This window comes from Podarcis raffonei, chromosome 14 (assembly GCF_027172205.1).
Source record: "Podarcis raffonei isolate rPodRaf1 chromosome 14, rPodRaf1.pri, whole genome shotgun sequence".
Lineage (NCBI taxonomy): Eukaryota > Metazoa > Chordata > Lepidosauria > Squamata > Lacertidae > Podarcis > Podarcis raffonei.
In genome coordinates this window covers 6,367,568-6,393,436 of record NC_070615.1, presented here as the reverse complement: position 1 = coordinate 6,393,436, position 25,869 = coordinate 6,367,568, and the positions used below count along the sequence as shown (strand labels likewise).

The following is a 25,869-nucleotide window of genomic DNA, read 5'->3' as shown; positions in this document are numbered from 1 at the left end:
AGTACATTTCCAATCACTTATTAAATAAGCTGTAGTCGTTTTAGCTATATATGAATTTAAAGCATTTTTAATGTAAACACACTTGAAGCTATCAGACTTTTGCAACAACTTCATTTCTGTCAAGTGAAGATAAATTCAGCTCCCCATTTCCAGCGTAAGCACAAAATGCAAACAAAAGTAGCTATTTTTGCAGAAATAATTTTATCACTATAAAAACCAAGGCAGTTGAAAGACATATGGAATGATTTAGAGGCAAAAATTACCTAGCAGTAAGAACACTGCACTCTATACAGTCCCAGGGCTTCTTTGAATACTTCTTGAAGCAAACTTAGGTCTCAATTGTCGTGTGCTGGCCCATCGCCTTTTCTCTTTTGATAAGCTTGCCGGAACTCTTCTCCCAGCATGTTAACATCTTGCTCATCTTTAAGAACTCCCTGAACATACAAAGAACAGTATTCAATTCAATATGACACCATAAAAGGCATTTTAAGATTGTAGTTACTGGAAGTCTAAGAATTAGCCTGCACAGTAAAGTTCTCAAACACTTTTTATTTTGCACAACATTTAATGGTTTGTGCTTTGTTCTCTGTTGCATTTAATTCTTTTTATCATGCTAACTGTACTTGGCTTAAGTGGCAATGGCACTGTTTACCAAACTGGAGTTTGGTGATAAGCTTCCACTATAGTGATGCATTGTAATATGCAAGTATGAAGTTCTGGATTAGTGGAAGCAGGGGTCAAGGCTGTAAGATTTTTGCATTTTGAGACAATAAATCTCAAAGCAGCCTTGCCCCTTCTAGACTACCAGATTCTCCCATTCTAGCTGCTCCAGGAGCCATTTTTGCACACTGGGTGTGCCTGCCTGCCAGGCAGCAGGATCAACTTGAGGCCTTACTTCTAAGCCTCACCATCCGTCATTACAGCTGCCTCTGGAAATTCTAGATTCCCATTGATCGTGGCCCGTTTCCCATCTCAGTGGAAACATCTCAGGCCACCTGAGCCCAGAAAATATGCGGGTAGGGTTACAAGGAAGACTACATGACTATACCCAAGTTAGTTCTCTCCCTGGATTCAGAGGCATGTAGGAGAGTATACACCCTCCCTGCAGGGCCTCCCTGTGCCAGACTCCCTCAATGTGTGAACTGGTGGGAGAGGGAAAACCTTATGTACTGCAGCCACTAAATTCAGCAAGGAAGGATGGAGAAAGGGGTGAAGGGACAGAAACAGCAAAACCTGAAGGGGGACTGACAGGCAAGGGCACAGAGGGACCTCTGGGGAAGGCAAAGAGAAATGAGGGAAGGCAGCAGTTGAGCACAAATACAACTAGAGCACCATTTTGAGAACGCAGGGGTGAAAGGGTGAGAAGCGGGGGAAAGTGAAAGATTTTGTTTTAAAACAGCAGGGCTTTACTCTGAGTGAATATACATGAGGAAGCATCTTTTACAGGTCTGCCCTGCCTTCTCTACTAACCCATCCTTCCCCACTTTGTCCCAGAATCAAAACAAGATTCCACTCCAAAATCCCCCCCTTTCACAAATAAATAAATAAATAAATGTTAAACACCCTACCCATGCCATTTTCCCCCTCTGCCTTCCCCCTTTACACTCAAGCCCTTTTCAGACATTCAGTTTGCATGTGTGAAAGACTAAGTGCCAATGTGCAGGGCTCCTGTCCCAGTGTTGGGAACCCTACATGCAAGTAAGCCAGCCCCCCTTCAGACTAACAAGCTATTTGCCTGGTGTGCAGAGTATCATTGAGAGAGCAGAGCTCACTGCACATTCTCCCTTGCCTGTTCAAAGCAAACCCCCAAAGAGTGTTTCATTTATTCAGCTTTACTTTTTCTCCCATCCTTCCCAGTCTAAGCCTTCTTCATTTGTCCTTTAAGACAGGTGAATGTGGGCTTCAGTCTTGCACGATTAGAATTCCGTTTTTCACCAGAATCCACATAGATTTTCCATGTGAACGATGAGAGCTGGCCATGGGAAAGACTGCCTGCCCCTGCTCCAATGTTAAATGCTACCTGGATATCCTAATGCAGGGAACTTTGCTGCTGCTGCTGCTGCTGCTATTTCACCCCCATTAACCTGCATTTGTCTCTACTTACTCTGGGAAGATATCCCAATAGTTTAACTGCGTGTTCTTTAAGCAGCTTCTGCCGCTCCTCCTCAATGATGTCATTAACAATGCCTTTCCTTCTTTCTTCAAGCTGCATTTCTTCAAGTTCACGTTCCTGTACAGAAGTAATAAAAATGTATTACCTTTTACTAGTTCAAAACCCATTTCATGAAGCTATGGGAGATTTTTGCCCTGTGAAAAACAAAATGCTTCTGCTCTGGCTTTAAAGCCACAGTTGCTCTAATATTTCCCTCCCCCGCAATGTTTTTTATTAAAGATTTTCTTAGTTTAGAAAAGTGCATGCATTGCCCTACTTGAAATGTTGTGTACAGAAACCAGAGCTGCCTTATTAGCTCTGGTTAGTTTTGTCAAAAGAGGCCAGTTTCTCACCTTGTCTGCAATGAACTGCTTTCTCCGCTCTTCAATGAGCTTCTCTACTTCTCTCCTGTGTTCCAGCTGCTTCATTCTTCGCTTCTGAGCATTCATTTGCTCAACACGGTCGTCCTCGGCAAACTTGGCCAGCATGGACTGGCGGAAGGCTTCCTCCTCCTCCTTCATGGCCTGCCGCATCACCTCCCTCATGGCCAACTGGTCTTCATACGCTTTGCGCAATTCCAGGCGCTGCCTAAGTTTCTTCTCCAACTCTTCCTACAGGGAAGGAGTGTACAGAATACAACAGTCATTTTAAAAAAAGTACTGCCAGTTCACAGGGTGAACAGTAAGGCAAGATACAGGCAACTCCCATTTTATGTGCCACCCTGTACGGACAGGCCATTTTCAGACCAAGAAGAAGGTGTGATGGGGGCATAACAGGATGAGGCGGGCTTATGTGCACTCCACCAATGCATATGATGACCCAGAATGCAACTCCCAGGGGTTGCCTGTACTGCTTCCTTCAATACAGTCGTTCCCAAACCTTTTTCTCCATGGGCCAGCTGAAAAGTGCTCAGAGTCTTGGAGGACCATTTAATGATTTTTCTGCCTGTTGTAGCAAATGTAACGCACTGCACTAGATGCTGTATGATTTTTTATGGAATGCAGATTAAACTTCTTAATTGTAACCTCACATTATCTTTGCTGCTAATCTTCCCTGCCCCTTTTCAAGTGCTTTCTCCCCTGATCACTTCCAGCCCATCCCACACACCTTCCAGGTGAACCACATGGTTCTAAGAATGACAGAGCTGCTGCTACTTCCGCCGTTCCTCAGAGACATGCCACAGACCACCTGATAGAGGGCTTGTGGATCACTGATGGTCCATGGACCACAGACTGGAAAATCTTGCTTTGATACCTTTATACTGTGATAACTTGTCATTCAAGACAGTCTTAGGAGACATGGGGACATCTGATGGGGAAGAGAGAGGATCCTGGGGCAAGTGCAGCCTTCCTCCTCAAGAAGGCAAGACCTGGAGAGGAGTGTTACATGGCCCCTGGCAAAGCACCCTCACAAATTCACACTGGATAAGATACTGTCCCTTGGGAAGAAGGAAGTACAGAAAGGGCTACTGCTTTGTCTACATGAAAGGGGTATATTTAAGGAAGACAAAGATGTCTAAAGCAATATGAAGTAGTGAAGGTTAACAAGCCATGGAAACTAACTAAATAAAGCTCTTGAAGCTGATATTTCACAGGGAGGGCAATTGGGGGGGGCCAGCGGAATGTGTTTTAACTCTACTAAAATCTCTTGTGCAGGCCCACAACAAGACTAAAAACTGCAGTCACTTACCATCTCCTTCTTTCGGTTTTCCTCTTCTCGTTCTTCAAAATACAGCTCTTCACGGATTTGTTCAAGTTCTTCCCGTTCCTGCTGCTCCCTTTCTAGAGCCTCTTCAAGCTGTCATGAAGAGGGAAGAGATTTTAGGCACCTGTTGCCTCTCATATCAAAGGAAGGAAATTTAAGAGGCATTTCAATACCATTTTCTGGAGCTTTTGCTTCCGCTCCTCATTCTCCTGGATTTTCGCCATCCTGTTATCTTCTCTTTCCTGCCACATGTTGGCAAATTCCTTGAGTTTTCTGTTTTCCTCTTCCATCTCTTCACGCTGCCTTTTCTTCCTCATAGCTTGATCGTTTTTAAATTCTTCTATGAACCTTTGAGTTGCTCTCATTTTCTCTAGTCTTCCTTGTTTTGCTCTATGGAGAAGTCTCAAACTTTAGTAACTTTTCTAAATGTAACCCAGATAATTAAGAATCCCCTGCTCTTCATGTGTCACACCCAGCCATCCCCCGGGGAGCTAAGGACACTCCAGGGTCTGCTGTTTTGTGCTCATGACAACTTTCCCAGTTAAGTGACTGTCACAGCCTGAAAGTCCTCTAGTCAAGTTCAAATGCTCTGAGGTAGGAGCCACCAGATCCAAAACTTGCTCACTGTGAAGCAGCAGGTCTGCCATTACTGTGAGCACCGTAAGCACAGGGCAGGCTGGGCGGATGAGCCATGAGCCAGAAATATTAATAAAGCAAGGAACCCCTCAGACCAGAAAAAAATTATTACTATGCATTATTAGGTCCAAGACTGTTTAACATTTTGTGACATTTAACAGGCAGCAAAGAAGCAAGCAAGTTTTACCGCAAAACTCAAAGTGCAAACAGTAAGGCTAAACAAGTTTAAAACACAAACACAGGAAGTCAAACTAACCGTTCATCTTCGTCATAGATTTTTCTCACAATTTCATCAATCAAGAGCTTCTCTCGGAGGAACTCCTCATAGGCCGCCTGCCTCTGTCTCTCCCGGTCCTCAAGCTGCCTTTCCAGCTCTTGCTGATAAAGCAGCTTTTCCTGATTCCGCTTTGCCTCAGCCGTCCTCTCTTCTTCCTCTGCCTTTTCTTGAGCTTCCTTCATTGCTTTGTATATTTCTGCATCATCTTTCTGAAAAGATTTTAATCTTTTTTTTAAAAAAAAAATAAAGAATGGAGTAACAAACTCCAAAGAAGACTAGCATCCCAGTGAAAGGACACTGTGCACTGCTGATGAACCGTATTATTTACATATATTTATCTCCTATTAACCTAGCCCTCTAGGAACTATCCATTTTTTTCCACCTGCGACACCAAGAAATAGTTCTCTCCACACACACTGTTGCATCCATTCAGCTAAACTAACAGTACATGGAAATAAAATTATGAAAATGAAGCTACTAAGGGCAATGGAATCTTTCTAAAAAGCAACTGAAAGCTAGGATGGGTGACTAGAAATCCAAACCACAAATCTGATGCATTGTAAACCATTTCAGTGCCATTTCCCCCTAAAATGTAGCACTTATTTATTTAACAGTGCAATCCTGAGCATGCTTACTCAGAAGTAAAACATTTTTTGTTGTCATTAATTCAATGTCTTTCCTACCCTTTACCATACGTTCCCAGTGAAAACAAACAGTACCCCTAGGCTTATCCAAAATCTAACTAAACTGACCAATCCATTTCCCAAACAAGCAAGATTTTAAGTCAGTTGTCACACACACACACACACACACACACACACACACACACTGAGCAGATCCAAGATTGGAACACTCCATAAAGCCAGTTACCATTTTTTCATATTTTATAGCTTCTTTCTCAGCAATCTGGGCAGCCCTCGCTTTATTCATATAAGCAGATTTCAGCTTCAACTCCAGCTCCCGAAGTTCAATACTAGAAACCAAATTGACAAAAAGTATGAAACGTGTTGAAAACTGCCTCTCATTCTTTTCTTTGGCACATCTCATTGCAGACACTTTTCAAATCTGATTTTAAACACATTTATATAGTTTAAAAAGATAACATTAAAATGAATGCTTTTACCAGCCCAGTGTGTTCATGCTAAAACTCTGACAAGCCACTAGACTGGCATCTATTAGCTTGGGGAAGAAGAAGATGCCGCCGCACCACAGAGATTATCTTCATCTGCCATAATGCCCCCAACAGTGCTAAACTCTGACATCAAACAGAAGTATTAGGTAGGTTCAAAAACATAACAGAGTTTAGGGAAGCTGCAACTTTATGTGGGATTATAAAGAAACCTATTCGTTGAAGAAAGAAATACCTGGTCTCTCTTATTTGCTGTCTCATCTTTTCATCTTTGAGTTTCTCATGGTTTAATCTTGCTAACTCAGCTGCCAGTTTTTCTTCCTGTTGCAACTCCATTTCCTTCAACCTTTTATTCTCTTCTGCCTGACCACAAAATTGAATTTAACAAATCAGAATTGGATTCTAGAACTTAAATGAAAGCCTAATTTTTCTTAAACTATTATCCTGCAACTGTCTGATAGTTCAGTGTGCCTCTAAAGAAATGGTTAGTGTGTCCTGCAATAATCCTTTAAAAACCTCAGTGGAATGGAAATTATTTGCATACCTTCAGTCTGGAACACTTTCACTCAGATCCCTGCTATACTAAACTGTGCTGAACTGACAGAAGATATATTTACAATTACATTGGCATTTTTAAAGAAGATATAGATTTCAGCAGTATTAATCTTAGAGTGAGCAGAAAGTTGATGTTTATTCTGATTAAGCAACAGCCTAACATCTGAAAAAAAGGTTTTAAAGATCACGCAATGCAGATCCAGAAAGGCTTCATCAACATTTCGTAGCATAAGACCCATATATTCAGCTTTAACCCTTTTTCATTACACAAGACATTGCCAGGTTGTTATTAACTCTACCAAGCTTGTATAAGCTGTCTCACTACCTGGAATCCAGTTTTGGGGGCCATGGAGGTGGGAGGGATGTCTTAGGATGCTGCAAGCCCTAAGAACAAGACGCCTCAACCAACCATGAGAATCAAGTTCTTATTCAGGCCCTGGGAGTCTCTGGGGTAGCAGAACCTACAGCCCCGCCCCCCAGGCTGTTTGTTAGGTGAAACATTACTATAATTGTTTCATGTTTCCCAGAGATAAATCACAGTCTACCACTGTCACTAACCTACCTACAGCCTGTGGCCCTTCTTCCCTTCAAATCTGCTGAGCAGCCAGGCTCATTGTCCCTTTGCAGTTTAGAACACAAACTTCAGCACAGTGTACTCAGTGGGACTCACCAAATATGCAACAGATCATCAGGATCTTAATTATGGGGAGGAGTTCCCTGCCTCCAGACAATCCGACTCACCCTCTGAATAGCCTCTTCCATGCGCCGCTCATGCTCCTCCTCCCTGAGCAGCCGTGCGAGACGCTTCTCCTCAACACGGTCTTCAGCCTCCCACATCACCTCCAGCTGATGAACGCGCTGCACCTTTTTCTCGTGCTCCAGCTCCCTCATTTCTTGGAAGTAAGCCTCATGCTGTTTCTTATCCAGCTGTTGTGCCGCTGTCAGCTGCGCCCGACCACCTCGCTGCCGTGCCATCGCCTGCAAGGGAGTCAGATATGGGAGAATTCTCATGGCTGCAGGAAAGCATTAGCAAGGTCTCTCCATGACTGAGACCACCAGCATCCTACTGGCAAGATGGCTCACACTGGCATGGTGCCCTTCTCCTCTTCTTCACAAGATCACCAACACAACCCAAAAGTTAAGGAGTGCTGTCACTGGGAGTTGCACTTACAGAACAGACAGACATGTAGGGTGGCACCACCTTCTCTTTTTGTCTGGTGCCATTTAGAGCACAGGAAGATTACCCATAAATGTGCCTCCAGTTGTTCAGGCAAGGGCTGGGAGCCAAATGCATCAGCCAGCAGCCCAGCAGCAGCAAGTGCAGACACTGGTTGTGGCAATCACACTTCATTATGGGAGGGACAATTAGCTCAGCATCAAAGCTGCTGCTTTGAATGCAGAAGATCTCAGGTACAATCTCTCCAGTGTAAAGGATCAAGCAGCAAGGGTCAAAGTAGACCATACTAAGCGAGATGGATAATGGGATTGCTTGTGTACAAAGCAGTGTCATAGCCCACGAGCAGAAACAGCTTTGTCCATTTTCTCTTCTTAGCCAGAGGTGCCATAGCTTAGTGAACACCTGCTTTGAATGCAGAAGGTCCCTTGGTCTCAAAAGAATGGGAAAGCCTGAGGGCTTGGAAAGCAGCTGCCAGACAGAGCAGACAGGACTGGACTCAATGGGCAGGTTGGATCTGGCATGAGGCAGCTTTCTACATCCAAAGTCAGTCAGGCTAGCAAGACCCTATTGAGGCCCTAGAGAAGTGCAGGGGCACAACCAGGGCAACCTTGACCCTAGACTTCAGAAGGGAGCTCTCAGCAGGCTGCCTGCCTGGCTGCTGAGATCATCTAGAAAAGGCCACCTCTGGTGCCCTCGCCTTCCGAGGCAGCTGGGGGAGAAAGAGGAGTGGCTATTGAAGAGGGGACCTTCACCATGTCAGCTCCCACCCCCCCACCCCGGTTGCTAAATTAATTGAGCTTTTGGCCCTGTGTGGAGATGGACAGGGCCCTCGCCTGCCCCGCCCTCAGCCCCTTGAGCTGCAAGCGCTGCAAGTCCCCCAGGGCAGGAAAGGGAGACTCTCCTCGTTGAGAAAGCGCACAGGGGGCGCGATGGGGAGGACAGATCAATAAAAGCCAAAGAGCAATTCAGAAGGCAGTGGCTCAAAACTCGCCCGCAGCCTTTTCGCGAGGCAAACGCCATACTCAAGAGGCCGCTTTGGAAAAGCGCCCCGTTCATCCACAAGCGCTGCCATACAAGGCCCCCCCCCGCGGGCCGCTCGCCCGAAGGAGCCGCCTCGTTTACTGAGCGGGCGAGACAAGAGCAAAACGAAACGAGGCCTGCGAATTCTGGCGACAACAACCCTGCGAGGCAGACCAGCCGCGTCGTCATGGGGCCGGAGCTCCGGCCGGACTGGCCCGCCAGACTCACCATCTTCCCGCCGCCCTCGGAGGCTCCCCGAGCGGCCGCTTCCCGCTCAAGCACACCGTTGCCGTGGAAACGGCGGTGGCAGGCGGCACTTCCGGGAGAAGCCCCGCCCCCACCCCGCCTCCCGCCTGCGAGCACCGCCCAAGCCCCGATTGGCCCAGCCCGGAGCTTGACTCCGCCTCCGCGAGGACCGTTTTGGAAAGGAGGAAGCTCTGTTACCGGGGCAACTGCTGGCCCGCGCCGTTGCGCCTGCGCAGTGCTCTTGGCTCTGCCTCGGTCTCCTCGGGCGTCGGCGTTTCCGCGGCCTCTCAGACCGGCCTCCCTCACGGGGTTGTTGTGGGGATTCAAGAGGAGGGAAGGGAAGAACCGCCTGCGTCGCCTTTTGCTCCTTGGAGAAAAAGGCGGCAATAAATAACTGCTCAAATGGCCCTTGCCAGGAGGTTCAGTTTTAGATCATGAGTTTTTATTCCTCTACCAACGTTAGTTACTGTATTCTGCCAGGATATTTGTGTTATCCTCAACAGCGTTGAATGTATAAATGGTCACTGCAATTATTCTGTATCGTTTTAAGCTGTAGTGCAACTGTTGCATTTTATTTCCCTCTGAGTGTACAGTTAGCATTCTCTCCCTGTATGTGTGCATATACCAGCCAGGTAATACTCCATCCATCTGATTAAATGGTCTCAAGTCCACACACATACACACAAAAACATTTGCCTTTGAAGTGCCACAAGACACTGTTTTTGCTTTAATTGGACTGAAAATGCCATCCCTAGAAATAGTCAAAAAATGTTCTTGGCTTCCTACTTCTGGGAGCTCCAGTGATGAGCTGCAGGGGAACCGGTAAATGGTTCAGCTTCCTGCTGGATGAGACCTTGGGGGGTGTGGTGTAGTGGTTAGGGTGCCAGAGTAGGACCTGGTGGCCTGGGGCTCAAATCCCCACTCAACCATGAAGCTCAGTGGGTGACTACAACAGGTTTCTTGTGGGGATTACTGTGTATGCCACCTTGAGCTCCTTGGAGAAAAAGGTGAGATATACCGTAAAATAAATAAATAAAGGTGTGTATTTACAAGTATGCAGGTGGAGAATGGTGAATCACACATGCCCAGCATCTCACTAGAGCCCCCAAGGCAGTTGAAAAACCTGCTGCTGATTCTCCCCAAAATATTTTCTAAGTAGCTTTCAAATGCAGCGTAACCTTCCCAGCCGATGCAAGAATATCCCGTTTGTTCAACAAAGTTCTTTTAGCCATCAAACTTTAGAATGATGATTGTCAACAAGTTCATTAAAGTATGCAACACATAGTGCATTGCCAAATTTGTTTGCAAGCAAGTAGGCAATGCATGAGACTGTGATGAGCCTATTTAGTTCCTGCTGAGTTTGCAGCATTATAAGCCATTGTTGGGAATAGCATTGCGTTCTTTGTGGAACAATTTTGCTGTCTTGAGTGAAAAGACATATGTGAATTAGCTTGGAAGGGTCTAAACCCATCAGGAGAAGAATATTGATCTACTAGAGACTCGGATAAGTTGCTAAGAAATGTGCTTGTTTTGCTTGATGGATGGGACAGTAGCCTGAGCAGCAAAGGGAGCATCACTGTCAAAAGAAACCCAGAAATAAGTCATTCACAATGGGCCCCTAACAAACATATTTTTTATTGCATGGTCTTGATGACTTGTGCCCATGATGCTATTTGGGCACTCATGGCGCTGTGGGTTAAACCACAGAGCCTACGACTTGCCGATCAGAAGGTAGGCGGTTCGAATCCCCACGACGGGGTGAGCTCCTGTTGCTCGGTCCCTGCTCCTGCCAACCTAGCAGTTTGAAAGCATGTCAAAGTGCAAGTAGATAAATAGGTACTGCTCCAGCGGGAAGGTAAACGGCGTTTGCGTGCACTGCTCTGGTTTGCCAGAAGCGGCTCAGTCATGCTGGCCACATGATGCGGAAGCTGGACGTCGGCTCCCTTGGCCAGTAAAGCGAGATGAGCACCGCAACCCTAGAGTCAGCCATGAGTGGACCTAATGGTCAGGGGTCCCTTTACCTTTACCTTATACTATCCCACTTTCAATACTCTTTGAACCGTTCTGTCCTTTAACTACCTGATAGAATCTCGTAACGTTTTATAACACAAATATCATGGGGCAGAAGGCTAGGGCTTCGTGCAGTATGATGAGCAGGAGGACCCCGGACCCAGGAAGGCTGGTTGAGCACATTTTGAAGTAGGAAAAATAATACCTGTTGCCACCTAAAGAGTGACACCCCTCATAAGATCATTAAGTCTAGCATCTAAATTGATCTAACTGTACCACTGATTGTCCAGATCACAGGTTTTGCTTGTGAGCACAGAGGGCTTCCTCGTGTGACCTGGGGGAGTGGAAGTGATTTCACAGCCTGGCTATGATGGTCAAACGCCTGGCATTGCTGCACACTGGGAATTCCATCCAGTCCTGCCTTGTTGAGATTAGCAAGCAATTTTATATATATATATATATATATATATAATTTTTATTAGTTTTTCAACATATATTATAAGACATTACAAACAAACAATACACAAACAAACAAACATATAAACATGTATAATTTCATAATTTTTTTCATATACCCAATTTCAACGACTTCCCCATGCCTCCCTTTTCTGCATCCCTGTTTTAAACTTTTTCAGCAACCCCTGATCTAAATTACTTATAATTCCCTTTCTTTAACCTTTTTTTTTCACTTATCCAATCATTTATCGCTGCAAATCTGCTATGCTTTACCCATAACATTTTAACACTCACTAATTTTACAACAATTTTTAAGATAAAATATAAATTTATTCCAGTCTTCTTCCACCGTCTCTTTCCCTTGGTCACGGATTCTGCCCGTCATCTCCGCCAGTCCCATATAGTCGATCACCTTCGTCTGCCACTCTTCCAGCGTGGGTAGTTCTTATGTCTTCCAATACTTTGCTAAAAGGACTCTTGCTGCTGTTGTAGCATACATAAAAAACATCCTATCTTTCTTTGACACCAATTGGCCTACCATGCCCAGGAGAAAAGCCTCTGGTTTCTTATGAAAGGTACACTTAAGCACCTTCTTAATTTCATTATAGATCATTTCCCAGAAGGCCTTAATCCTTGGGCACGTCCAACAAAGGTGATAGAAAGTACCTTCAGATTCATTACACTTCCAACATTTATTATTGGGCAAATGGTAGATTTTTGCAAGCTTGACTGGGGTCATGTACCACCTATAAATCATTTTCATAATATTCTCTCTTAAGGCATTACATGCCGTAAACTTTATACCTGTGGTCCATAACTGTTCCCAGTCAGCGAACATAATGTCATGTCCGATATCCTGTGCCCATTTAATCATAGCTGATTTAACCATTTCATCCTGTGTATTCCATTTCAACAGCAAGTTGTACATTCTTGACAGATTCTTAGTATTGGGTTCTAACAATTCTGTTTCTAACTTTGACTTTTCCACCTGGATGCCAATTTTCCTGTCCTGTTTAAATACTTCATTTATCTGGTAATAATGAAGCCAGTCCCTTACTTTAAACTTCAATTTCTCATAGCTCTGTAATTTCACATTTCCACCTTCTTGTTCTATAATTTCCCAATATTTTGGCCATTTAGATTCCATATTAAGTTTTTTCACTTCCTTAGCCTCCATTGGTGACAACCACCTAGGGGTTTTATTTTCCAACAGATCTTTATACCGAATCCAAACATTATATAGTGCTTTCCTAACAATATGGTTTTTAAAACCTTTGTGAATTTTTACCTTGTCATACCATATATATGCATGCCAACCAAACCTATTATTGAACCCTTCCAAATCCAAAATGTCTGTGTTCTCAAGAAGTAGCCAGTCTTTCAGCCAGCAGAAAGCCGCTGCTTCATAGTACAATTTTAAGTCCGGCAGGGCAAACCCCCCTCTTTCTTTTGCATCAGTTAATATCTTAAATTTTATTCTGGGCTTTTTGCCCTGCCAGACAAATCTAGATATATCTTTCTGCCACTTCTTGAAACAGTCCATCTTGTCCACAATCTGCAATGTTTGAAACAAAAACAGCATTCTTGGCAAAACATTCATCTTAATAACCGCAATTCTGCCTAACAAGGAAAGTCTCAGATTAGACCATATTTCTAAATCTTTCTTAATTTCTGTCCAACATTTCTCATAATTATCTTTAAATAAGTTCACATTCTTAGGTGTTAAATTAACCCCCAGATATTTCACTTTATTTGCTACCATTAATCCAGTTTCACCCTGAAACTTATCTCTTTCCACAACTGTTAGATTTTCCCCCAATACCTTTGTTTTTTGTTTGTTTAGCTTAAAACCTGCTACTCGACCAAAAATTTGTATTATCTCCAAGACTCTTTTGGTACTAGTGTCTGGCTCTTGTAAAGTTAGTACTAAATCATCTGCGAACGCTCTCAACTTGTATTGTTTAGCTCCGACCTGAATCCCTTTAACCAGCTGGTCCCCTCTAATCATATTTAATAACACCTCCAGAACAGATATGAAAAGTAATGGGGATATTGGGCACCCCTGTCGTGTCCCTTTTTCAATAGCAATTTCTTCAGTAACCACGTTATTTACAATTAGTTTTGCTTTTTGTTCAGAATAGATTGCACCTATACCATTCTCAAAACCTTGGCCTACCCCCATTCCTTTGAGATTCTTTTTCATAAAACTCCAAGAGATATTGTCAAAGGCTTTCTCAGCGTCCACAAATATTAATACTGCCTTAGTATTAATATTGTTTTCGAGTAACTCCATAATGTCTATTATATTCCTCACATTGTCAGATAAATGTCTTCCTGGGAGAAAGCCAGCCTGGTCTTTATGAATCTCACCCACCAAAACCCTCTTCAGTCTTTTTGCCAAAATGTCTGCAAAAATTTTGTAATCCACATTAAGCAATGATATAGGGCGGTAGTTCTTAATCTGGTTCTTTTCAGTCTCAGATTTTGGTATAAGTGTAATATATGCTTCTTTCCACGATTCAGGTGCCTTCTTCCCCTCTAAAATTTCATTGCAGACTTCCTTAAACGGTTGAATCAACCAATCTTTCAAAGCTTTGTAGTATCTGGAAGTCAGGCCATCTGGTCCTGGAGATTTTCCCAATTTCATGTTTTGAATGGCTCCCTCTATTTCTTGCTCAGTTATTTTCTGGTTTAAAATCACTTTACTTTTCAGATATTTTTTGTAATCCATATTTTTTAAGAAATTCTTCTATCTCTTTTTCATCCACCGGCCCTTGTGCATAAAGTTTTCTGAAATAACTCTGAAAGCAGTTTCTAATCTCATTTGGCCTAAAAATGTTATTTCCTTCAACCTCTAAGCTTGTAACCATATTCAGCTTTTGTCTTTTCTTCAATTGCCATGCCAGAAGTTTCCCACATTTATCTGCCGATTCAAATGTCTTTTGTCTCATTTGCTTTATTTTCCATTCTATCTCCTGGTTCATCAGTTCCATGTACTGTCTCTGGTAGAACTTTATTTCTCTTAAAATTTCATGAGACTTTGGCTTTGATCTCAATTTTTTTTCACCTTCTTTTATTCTTTCCAGAATCTTATCTTTCTTTTCATTCTGTCTCTTCTTTTTTAAAGTATTCTGCTGTATCAAGAATCCTCGCATAACGGCTTTACTTGCGTCCCAAATTGTTCTTTTCTCCACCTCTGTTTTCAGATTTATCTCAAAATAGTCCTTCATAGTTTTCTGGGCCTTTCTGTACACCTCTTCATCTCTAAATAGGGAGTCATTCATCCTCCATCTGAAAGAACCAGCTGTTGTTATGTTCATTTCCATCTTTACGGCATTATGGTCGGAGCAAGTCTTTGGGCAGATTTCCACTTTTTTTATCTTAGGTGCCATCCCACTAGTTACCCAAATTTGGTCGATTCTAGTCCAGGTCATTTTTGCTTCTGAAAAGAAAGTTCCCTCTCTCTCCAGAGGGTTTCTTGTTCTCCAAATGTCAATCAAGTCCATATTATCTGTCATTTCAAAAAAAGTCTTAGGTAGTCTCCCATCCTTGGAAACCACCTGTCTTAGTGCTTTGTCCATATTTGTAGAGACCACTCCATTCATATCTCCCATCATAATTACATTGTAATCCAAGTAGTCCATTAATGTCCCAGGCAATTTCTTAAAAAACTCTGACTTCCCTTCATTCGGAGCATAAATCCCAATTATCAGTAATTTTTCTCCTTGGACTTGTATTTCAATTGCCAAATATCTTCCTTGTTCATCTTTAAACATCAATTTGGGGGCCAATTTTTCCTTTGCATAAATCACCACTCCTCTTTTTTTCACTTTGTCTGATGAGATAAATTCCTGTCCCAGTCTTTCATTAACAAGTGATTTCCTATGTATTCTAGTCACGTGAGTTTCTTGTAAACAAATCAAGTCCAATTGTTCCTTTTTTAAAATATGGAAAACCTCACGTCTTTTTCTGGGAAGGTTCAATCCATTACAATTCCAACTTAGAAATTGTAAAGCCATCTTGTTGTTTACTTAGTTGCTCCTCCAACTGCCCCAAGCAATTGTTCTTCCTTTGTCGGAGTTTTAAGTCCAAATGTCAAGTTCAAAATGTCTGTTGCATCCTTTGCCTCAGTAGTCAGGTCCACCACTTCCTTCACGAGGTCCTCTTCGTTTCTTTCCAGAAATTGTTCTTTGTCTTGCACTGTTTTTATTTTAATTTTTTTTCCCTTTGTAATTAAAAGACAAGCCTTGTGGGAACTCCCATCTATATATTATGTTGTTCTTCTTCAGCAAAGTGGTCAAGTCCTTGTAATAAGTTCTCACTTCCAAGATGTATTTAGGAATGTCCTTATAGATCTGCACAAAAGAATTTTCAATCTCGAGAGATCTTTGAAATTGTAAACTTAGTATTTTATCTCTCTCCTCCTTGGATCTCAAAGTTATCAGGCAGTCCCTTGGATTCTTTCTATTTTGTCTTCTGCCCAGTCTAAAAGCAGTGACTATCTTAAATTCCTCCTCTTTCAAATTTACTTGCCAACGTTCTGAAAATTCTTTTGTAAGAAAATCTGCCAAATTGTCCTGTTCGCTTTCTGGGACTAATCTCAATCTCAGATTCCTCTCCTTTCTCTGAAGTTCCAGTAAAGACAGGGCCGCCTCATGCTCCTCCAGTTTTTTACAAACTGGTACTAACTTTACTTGTGTAGATTCCGCAATAGTTTTTGCCTCATCAGCAGTCTTACAAATTGTAACATTTTCTTCAATTAATTTATTTATAGTCTCTGTATTGGATGTAACACTTTTGGTATTTAAGTCTAACTTCGTTGATATCTCTGTCAACTGTTTAGAATTTTCTGTACCTTGCTTAGTCAAAGCTTCTAAGGCCTCATTTATCTTTATTAATGCTTGTGTCACTGGATCCATCACTTTTTCCTGCCCATCTGCACCTGCAGGGACTGAGCCTGATATAGAACCCCTTTTCTTTTGTGCAATTTCAGTTTTAGCTCTTGTTTTTATCTCATCTTCTTGGCCACTCATGTCCCAAGGTCGTTCCCACAGGAATTATTTCCAGATGGAAAACGCCACTGACTTGCTTTTTACAGACTTGTCTTTATGGCTATTTCCCCAGAACCCTCTAGAGGGAGTAGCACACAGTAGAAAGTACAAAGAAGCAAAAAAAATGGCAGTTCCAGTAAATTTCCACTAAAAAGGCTGTCAGTTTGTATCTTCAACAGGATTCTTAACAATAGCAAACAAAGTCCCAACTTTGTATCAAGCAAGCAAGACACCAACTTTGTAGCTAGTTTCAAATGACAGTTTCTAGTCCCGGTGACTTATTATCTTTTGGGCAGTCCTTCCCAAGGGTTCAAGGCAGCAGAAAGTTCCTTTTCTTTTAGCCTCATTCAAGCAGGTAATCCAAGTTCAAATTCTTCCCCCCCACTCCTGCTGCTAAGGGGGGAGGCTCAAGTTCAATGCCTGGGTTAAATAAGTTTTAAAATTATCCTCCGTCAAATTGCAGCTTTGTATTTCGTTGCTTTAGCTGTCATGCAGTCCGGGAAAGGCAGACTTCCTTATTTTTGCCCTTTCCCGTTTTCGGCCAAATTTTTAAAATTTTGCTTTAAGTCCCAAAAACTTTCCAATCCTACTCACAGGTATTTTGTAAATCCAAATGCCAGGAAGGAATCGACACTCTCCGTTTATGGCGACGCGGCTTCACTCCACAGGCTGGGTAGCGACTCTCAGCACCGCGCTCTCACCCGATGCCGCTCCGGAGCCTTTAAAAAGGCTCCTTCGCAGTAAAGGGGGGCGCTTAAGGTGCCCACCGAGTCTCCTTGCTCACAGGCTTCCGCGCCTGTGATTTTAGGGGTCCTAGCAAGCCATTGTTTTATCCATTTTTATTTGGGAATAAAACATGCATGAGCCAGGAGACCTGCCATCTTCAAAAGGGCTTTTCCTGAACTTCAAGGATTAAGGACCTTACTTTTACAAGTCACTTAACTCAGCCTCTGCTTAAGAGCCTAACTGTGAGAATAAAGCAGCACTTCACATCAGCTCAGGGGCGCCTGTCTCGTAGCCGCCTTCTTCCCCCAAGACCCAGGGGAAAGCTAAGAAAATGCAGATCTAATGGGTCAAGCTGGGGTTGGTTTGATCATACAGTTCAATTAATTTTAACAATCTTTTCCACAGATAGCTTGCAAAAATGACAAAGAACTAGAAATATAAGCAAAGATACATTTAATATAATTTTTCTATCAAACAAACAGAAAGCAGCAACACTCAAGACTTGCTGATTCTGTGTTATTCTTTATGTCTTGCTGTTTTGCTTGTTCGTTGAGTTGGTGTAATTAATTGCTTTTAATTATTATTGCTGTATTCTGTTTGATCATGTTGTGCACTGCCCTGTGCTTTGTGAGAGGCAATAAATAAATAACAACAATAGCAATAGCAGCAGGGATAGCTTGTGCCAACGTCTGATAAAGAAGAAAAATTCAGAACAAAGGCCTGCTTCCAGGCCTCTGGCCATTTTCCGTTCATACACATTTGCTTATTTATGCCGTTTGCATGTCACCCCACAACTAAGTGCTCTGGGTGGCTTAGAATAAATGTACACAAATGAAAGCTGATGCACGATTCTTCCCAATGAGGTTTGTTATTATTTATTATAAACCTGACCTTCATGTATTGGGAATCAATGTAGAGGTTTGAACATTTGTAGGTAATGAACACTATATCTGTCTTGTGGAAAAGCAAACAATTACGCAGTTTGCAAGTGATGGACACACACTTTTATTGTGTGAATATGATTGCCATTTAGAAAAAGTGTCACAGGCAAGACTGCACACTTAGAAGGGACATGGATCCCTTTGGACTTTGGAGACACACACTCCAGCTGCCCATGATTAGCCCCTACCTTAACGCGGGTGTCAAGAGATTCTTCTGTCTCCATGCATAATTTTGACCTTCCTGCTGAGTGGGAAGTTGAGGTCAAGAAAACTCCAATACCAGACCAGGCTGGCTCCCTACCTGCTATAGAGCAGGCTACCTTCTTTCCTTTTGTAAGTGCCCCAACCTGGAGTGTGTAGGTCTCTTCTTGGGCTTCTCTTAAAACTCTTTGCTACTCACATGCATTGCTAAATTAACAAGAGCCTGCCTTAACTCATCGGACTAGCCTTGAGTAGCTCCTTGTCCCAATCCAGCTTGAATTGCCTTCCTCATTGCAGCCCATAGAAATAGGCCGCAGAGAACCCTCTTCTCATTTCTGCTGTTTTATCATGCGCTCTGCTAACAGCCCATTTATCAGAATGATGAAGGGAGCTCTCTGGAGAGAGGACATGGCTCAGGCAGTGCAAGCGTGAATGACAGTCCGTCTGCAGAAGATTGACGTTAATGAAACTTGGAATAAACAGGAAGATGAAGAGGGTGGAGAAGCCAGCCAGGGAGCTTGGCTCACTCTGCAAGGGAGAAGGAGCTCACTGTACCATCCTGGTTGGCTTTCAATTTGCAAATGCTGCCTGTCCTTTTGTTGCAAAATAGCAAATGCCATGAAGGCTCCTCTGACTTGAAGCTGCCTGTGCTCTTTACACCTGGCCTAGATGTCTGGAACCTGGTGTGCATGTATGCCTATACCAGCATATGGGACAAGCAAGCAAGGAACGAGAGGAGGAGGGAAATTCGTCACTATTCCTCAGGTTGCCCTTGCTCCTCACCCATCTCAGATGCAGGTGGATTCCACTGTTATTATTTATTACACCTGTTCATCAACTTTACAAAGTCTCAAAGCAATTTTTACAAAAATTATAGGATGACCTAGTCAAATCTGGATGGTTGATGGGTATGAGTTGTCAGTTCAGCACATTCATTGCCACACCTGCTTTGGTTGTGAGCTGCAGGGAGCATCCACAAACTGGGATTGGAAAACTGAGGGCGGGCAAGTCTCTTCCCTGTATTTTCCACCCATGCTAGATTATCACAGGTTGACACCTGCCCTTTCACCAGCACCAATAGCAGCTGCTGTGGAACCTGGCCTTAATGAGCTGACTTATTACATGGTTGTAGGTGTGATCCAGGAAAACCACAGAAAACTTAAAATGCAAAACTCCTGTGATATCCTGGGTTTCCAGGCTTGCAAGCAGATTCCCCACTACACTCCCAGCGTAAGTGCTAAACTCTGATTAGATTTCCAGAAAAAAAATTGATAGGTAAGGCAACAAGGGGAAGACAATAGAAAACGTTGTCTGAACGCAGCCTTAGTCTTTTTTTATCCGTTTCCCCCCAAAGAGAAGCTGGGAGGCCTGTACTTGTATCTATATGGAGGGGTGGAGTACAAAACAGGAAAACCAAGAAGAAGAAAGATTAACTTCCTCTGTCTACTTTTTGTTCAGAGCCCAGTAGAGGCACAGATCTCTCATTTTATAACTAACAGTAGTTGCAAACTATGGAGAACCTATGGATGAGTTAAAAGTAAATTAGGTTGCAGATGTTGCTAACTGTCAGAACATGTTTTCCCTTCACCTTATGACTTCAGCTAGAGACAGATACCCCTACTATTCTTTCCCAAATGGAAGCACTCTACCTTTTATTTATTGCACATACGTCCCATATTTTTTTCTCCAAGGAGCCCAAGATGGCATACAAAGTTCTCTCCCTCTCTCCTCATTTAATTCCCACAACAAGCCCATGAGGAAGCTTAATATGAGAAGCAGTGACTGGTCCAATGTAACCTAGTGGGCTGCATGGCCAAATGAGGCTTTGAACCCTGGTCTCCCAGGTCCTAGGCTAAACCACACTAGCTTTCGCCAGCTGTTTGGCAGTTGAAATTACAGGTAAAGCTTTTTCTAACAAGATGTTGGCAAAAGCCGTACCTGCTCCTTTTCTCCTTACCACACACCTGCCAACGGCCCAGAGCCAAGGTCAGAATGCAAAGTCTCATCTTCTTCCAGCTGCTTCAATGCAACAACCTGAGTTCACCAAGTAATCTACTGCAGACCAGGAAAGAAACATCAAGGTTGCAAATCTGCATTTTTGTCGAAAGATGGCAGTAGAGCTCAAAGGAATGGAACCTGGCTGATCTGGGAGAGCTTTGGGAATTTTTCTGGAACTCCTCTGAGGGCAGGAGGGGTTAAGAAGCTTGTCTTCTGTTTATAGCTATCTTTCTTGACAACTAAGTACAGCTTTCCTACAGGCAGTGACAGGGAAATGGTATCATTGATTCTCTGTGTGTCCTTGTGGCTAGGATTCTATTTAGGATGCAAATTGCCAATAGCATTCCTAATGCAGAGCCATAGTTGAAAAAGAATAGCTGTTTTTAAATAATTCAGATAGAAAAGGCACTGAATAAAGTGTTAAATCTCCTTAAGAGCCAAAATTTCATGCATTGTTAATAGCAAGGCTCTCTCCAAAACTATTTTCAACTTCGCTAAATATACACACAGAATTTTTACACTCTGGAACCACTAATGGAAACAGAATTTACTATTAGGTTTATCAAGTAGGTCTGCTTCTCCATAACCTTGGTTTGATCAGGAATATATTGCTATGAAGCGCTCTCTGTTGGATAAGTACAGGAATTACAAATCAGCGAACTTACCCTTGCTTCCTGCGGAATGGTTCGAAGCCAAACGTAAATATAAAGATCTGATTAAAAAGAAAAAGCTTCAGGCCCAAAGGGGGGAGTGGCAACGTTTATTAGAGGCCTCTCGAAGGAAAGACTCAGCCACTTTTTGGAAAATAGTTGCGAAAAGTTGGCAAGACTCCCCGATTGAAATTGATTATACTATACCAGTTGGGATTTGGGAGGCTTACTTCCCATCTTTATATACATCAAATCAACATCTGCAGGCCATGCCCCCAGCTTCGAGTGATATTGGCGCCGAATGGCCCCCAGTAGCAACTGAAGAGATCCACAGGCTCATCCAATCCCTTAAACCTGGAAAAGCACCCGGCGTAGACAACATTACACCGGAACTCCTTAAGGCTAATGTTGAATGGTAGGCCCCTGTGCTAGCTGCCCTATTTACCAGCATAGATCATTCGGCCACTATCCCTGAGGACTGGGGATTAGCAATCATCATCCCTTTATTCAAGAAAGGGAGCCGATCAGATCCGGCTAATTACAGGCCAATTAGCCTCCTAAGTATCATTAGCAAATTGTACGCTGCCCACCTATGCGATAAATTAGTGGACTGGTTGGAACAAAACCACATTCTTTCAGAAGCACAGGTGGGTTTTAGGGCAAACCGGTCAACCTTAGACCAGGGCCTTGTTCTCCAACATCTTGCGGAGAAATATTCATCAAGAAAAGGAGGTTCCCTATACGTGGCCTTTATAGATTTCAAATCTGCTTTTGATTTAATACCGAGGGACAGGCTTTGGGGAAAACTAAGCGCCGCAAATATAAATAGACGCCTACTGTATCTCATCCACAGTCTATATGAAAATACACGGATCAGGGTAAGGTGTGACCGACAGGGCCACTTATCCAAGGAAATCCAAATCCACCAGGGGGTCAGGCAAGGGTGTGTCCTTGCGCCTACTTTATTTAACTTCTATATCAACTCGCTAGTAGGAAATATGGAGAAAGAAAATGCCCATCCCCCCAAATTGGCTGGTACGCCCCTCCCGGTCCTTTTAAATGCGGATGACACAGTTTTAATTTCTTTTTCTTGTGTTGGATTAAGAAAACTTTTTAGATCCTTTACCAAATACTGCAGTATTGAACAACTAACAATTAACTACAACAAATCCAAAGTCATGGTGTTCTCTAAAAAAAGGAGGAGGCACAAATGGAGAATAGACAATCACTCAATAGAACAGGTAGCAACCTTTAAATACCTGGGTGTAACCTTCCAGGAAAAGGGCTCCTGGCGCTTTCAGATTAATAATACTATTGCAAATGCAGAAAGATCTACCAAAGCGTTAATAAGATTATTTTATGGGAAAGGGGGCCAACACACACCGGCAGCCTCCCAGGTCTTTGCTGCCAAAATACTATCACAATTGCTATATGGATCCCAGATCTGCAGCTTTAAAAACCTTACTCTCTTAGAGGCATTCCAAACTAAGTTTTTCCGCTGCCTGCTGGGGATCCCCTCCTGCGTGTCTAACACAGCGGTCCATTTGGAGGTTGGGCAAATGCCTATCAGTACTCGGATATGGATATTGAAGATCCATTATTGGCTAAAGCTTATTTTCTTCCTGGTTGGGCTGGCACCTTTAACCTTATTAGATACCTACCAATCCAGATGGAAAGCTACACTGCTGGAAAAGCTTAAAGGTTTGGGGATCCCACAGCAGACCTTGATAGCGACAGGCTTCGAGAAAGCTAGGACTACAATTCGCCAGCGTATCTGGGACGTAGAATTACAATGCCACATGAGCGAAATGGTCAAACATCAAGCTATAAGGGACCAGGGGAGAGGTTTCTCTCCAGCTAACTATCTGTCAGGTCAAAACAAAAAAATTCTTTTCCTTCCAGTAGCACCTTAAAGACCAACTAAGTTAGTTCTTGGTATGAGCTTTCGTGTGCATGCACACTTCTTCAGATACACTAGTGCACACGAAAGCTCATACCAAGAACTAACTTAGTTGGTCTTTAAGGTGCTACTGGAAGGGAAAAAAATTTTTGTTTTGACTATGGCAGACCAACACGGCTACCTTTCTGTATCTGTCAGGTCTTCAGGTACCCAAATACAGACAGTCTTTTACCCTCGCCAGATTTAACGTTCTCCCCTCTGCCTTACTTCAGGGCAGATTTGAGGGTAAACCATATACAGCACGGGTCTGTCCTTGTGGCTCGTTGGAAGTTGAAACTGCTTCACATGTTCTATTACGTTGTTGTCTTTATGAGGATATACGTTTGACTTTTATTACACCTGTTTTGCAAAAGTCCAGGAAAGAATCGGAATACCATAGTTTAAAACTACTGCTAGAGGACAAGAATCCCAAGACTACACTAAATGTAGCTAAATTCTGTGCGTCTGCAATCAATCGCAGGAAGCAAGTGATATCCCATAATGCATAAACCCCTAAATGCTAATTACAGGGGGCATGCTAACAATTAATTTTAATTTCTATATTTAAATCCTTGCTATATTCATATTGTCCCTTGTATTTCTGATATTTTTTATGATCTGTGATATTGTGCGTGTTGACGCTGGTCTGTGACCGTATTAATAAATTCATTCATTCAATGTTTTCACAAGTTAGCTGATTTCTAATTTTAACTTTCTAATGGTTTTCATTGCATGGTTTTATGTACACCATTCAATATGTTGTGAACCACTGATGTTTTCTTTATGAATTAGAGGTATATAAGTATTATTTTTTTAAATGAAAAACAAATCACTGAAAAGTAGACTGGAGGACACCAATGCTGCCCCATTGATCGTTGAAGTGGAAAGCAGACTAGGTGGCCTGGAAAAAGCATGGAATGATGGCTGCATTCTCCTATGGGGTAGAACTAGTGTTATGAACTAAGGACGATGGCAGGCAGGAAGGCAGTATTGACAGAAAAAATAAAACAAGTCTACAAACAGCCAGCAGAGAGCCCAACCTCATGGTGCAAAGTGGTGTAGTGCTACATAAGCAGGGCTGGGGAATGAATGTTTTCAGTGGCGTAGCGTGGGTTGTCAGCACCCGGGGCAAGGCAAGTAATTTGCGCCCCCTAACCCTAACCCCCAGATGTTGCGCCCGGTGCGGCCGGCCCCCCCTGCACCCCCCACGCTACACCACTGAATGTTTTAAGAGAAGATTGGCAAGTTGCAACTAGTGAGCGGCAGCAACACTACCAACATACAAAATAGTGTGCAAAATTTAAAAGTTGGTTCCTAAATGCGTATTTGGACTAAAGACAGGTCCTTGACCTGAAAACGTTGAGGAGCGCTGCTATACAGCATGTACATCCAGCCTTTGAGACATCTTGCTACTCATGGAGAAATATGAACTGCACTCTGCATTATTCTACATGAATGGAAATGGAATTGAGGCAGGGGCTGATATTTGAAATGATGACGACAGAACTGGCAGTAAGCATTTGAAGGCAGGTGCCAGTATGAACTATGAACAAGCAATCATGTTAAGAATGTAGAACATCAAATCCTCCATTCAGAGCCCTCAGGAAATCCTGATGATTTGGTTTAAAAAAACCAACAACAATCCAATGTTCTTGCCGTTGCGGTAAATCACTTCAAAGAAATTGCAGGCGCGGTTGTTGCAAAACCCAGGTCTAAATTCTTACTTGGCCACCGAGCAGACAATATGACTTTAGATACATTTTCTTTCCCTGCATCACAAAGCTAACTCTGGGAGCACTTGAAAGGTCTGTCTGGCGTATGTCTGTCTGGGGAGACAATGGAGCATGCCTTTGCAGCTGAAATCAAACTTTTGGAAGGTTGCTGAGCCTGCTGTGGCTGTGGAGACTCATATGAGACATGTTTTGTTGCAGCTGGGGCAGATGGAGGCGTCCGGCTGTGCTTCTGCAGATGCACCATGGCCTTTCTTCTTGGCGCTCCTCCCAGTGGTCATTTCTCCTTTGGTCACTGCTATGGATGCTCAGCTCGACACTGCAGGAGTCTGCAGGAGATTCCCCCACAGTGGGGTTGATGTTGGCAGACTTCATGTCATGTTTGTAGACACACAAACACAACAAATTCACAAAAGCTGGTAGGACTGGGTACATGTTCCAATGTGGGTCAAAATCAGATGTTTGGTCATTGGCTCTGTGAAGATGGATCTAAAGTGGTGCTCCCAGATATTGTGCTGAGACACAATGATTTGGAGCTCAGGATCAAGAGCATAAACCTCTTGAAAGCGGGTGCTAGGTGGTTCCTTAAGAGTTGTATGCTTTTAGGATCCACCCCATTTTTGTGATTGTACTTTGTTTTAAAACAGTTTGTAATGTTGTATTCTAGATTATTTTAACATACTATTACTAATTATTTACTGGAGTAACAACCCCCGAATGTGGATGCTAGAATTAGCCCTAATGGAAGAGGCACTTGCAGAGCAAAGCATTAAACACTCTCCCAAAACCCAGAGGGAAGATCTGTAATCCAGATTCAACTATAATTAGTTTTCTTCTCGTTGTATTTTAATTATTTTATATTGAAAACTACATTGAAAGACAGCCATGGGCAAGTAAGCTGGTTGTAAATTTTTGAACACTACAATATTTCTGGGCATATGAGAATTGCCATCTGTAGCCACTGGGGTTTCAGGGGAGAGTGTCTGTTTTAATTCTAGGAAATAAAGATAATGACACAAGTTCTTCCTGATTTGTGAGGCTATTTTTAGATAAAAATGAGGCTCGTGTGCTCTGAGCCTTTTCAGAATTGCATGAAGCCTCCCATGATCCCTCCACTGAAATTTGGGCATATGCTATGCCTGTGTGAGGTGCCACCACTGGCACTTGTCAGAAGAATTAAATCTAAAACATGTTTACAGCTCTGCTCTAGTCATCAGGTTCCCTTGAGCTTCATAGCTAGATAGAGTTCTTCTTCCTCTCTTGCTTTGTGA

The 25,869-nt window shown here is 42.9% G+C and overlaps 1 protein-coding gene across 1 annotated transcript; it reads right to left on the bottom strand.

Annotated features, from left to right (window-relative positions):
* Positions 1–51: 51 nt before the first annotated feature.
* Positions 52–8,974, bottom strand: MNS1 (meiosis specific nuclear structural 1). Its single transcript, XM_053365399.1, has 10 exons — positions 8,879–8,974; positions 7,195–7,431; positions 6,134–6,261; positions 5,640–5,742; positions 4,749–4,978; positions 4,030–4,246; positions 3,842–3,949; positions 2,506–2,763; positions 2,105–2,230; positions 52–434 (listed from the first exon to the last, which is right to left on the bottom strand). Exons 1-10 carry the CDS (start codon positions 8,879–8,881, stop codon positions 336–338), a joined length of 1,509 nt encoding a protein of 502 aa, XP_053221374.1. The 5' UTR covers positions 8,882–8,974; the 3' UTR covers positions 52–335.
* Between the last annotated feature and the right edge of the window lie 16,895 nt (positions 8,975–25,869).

Coding starts and splice junctions, on each gene's coding strand:
- MNS1 (XM_053365399.1), bottom strand. Junction 5,743..6,133: donor CAGCAAATAAGAGAGACCAG/GTATTTCTTTCT, acceptor TTTGGTTTCTAG/TATTGAACTTCGGGAGCTGG. Junction 435..2,104: donor TATTGGGATATCTTCCCAGA/GTAAGTAGAGAC, acceptor TTGTATGTTCAG/GGAGTTCTTAAAGATGAGCA.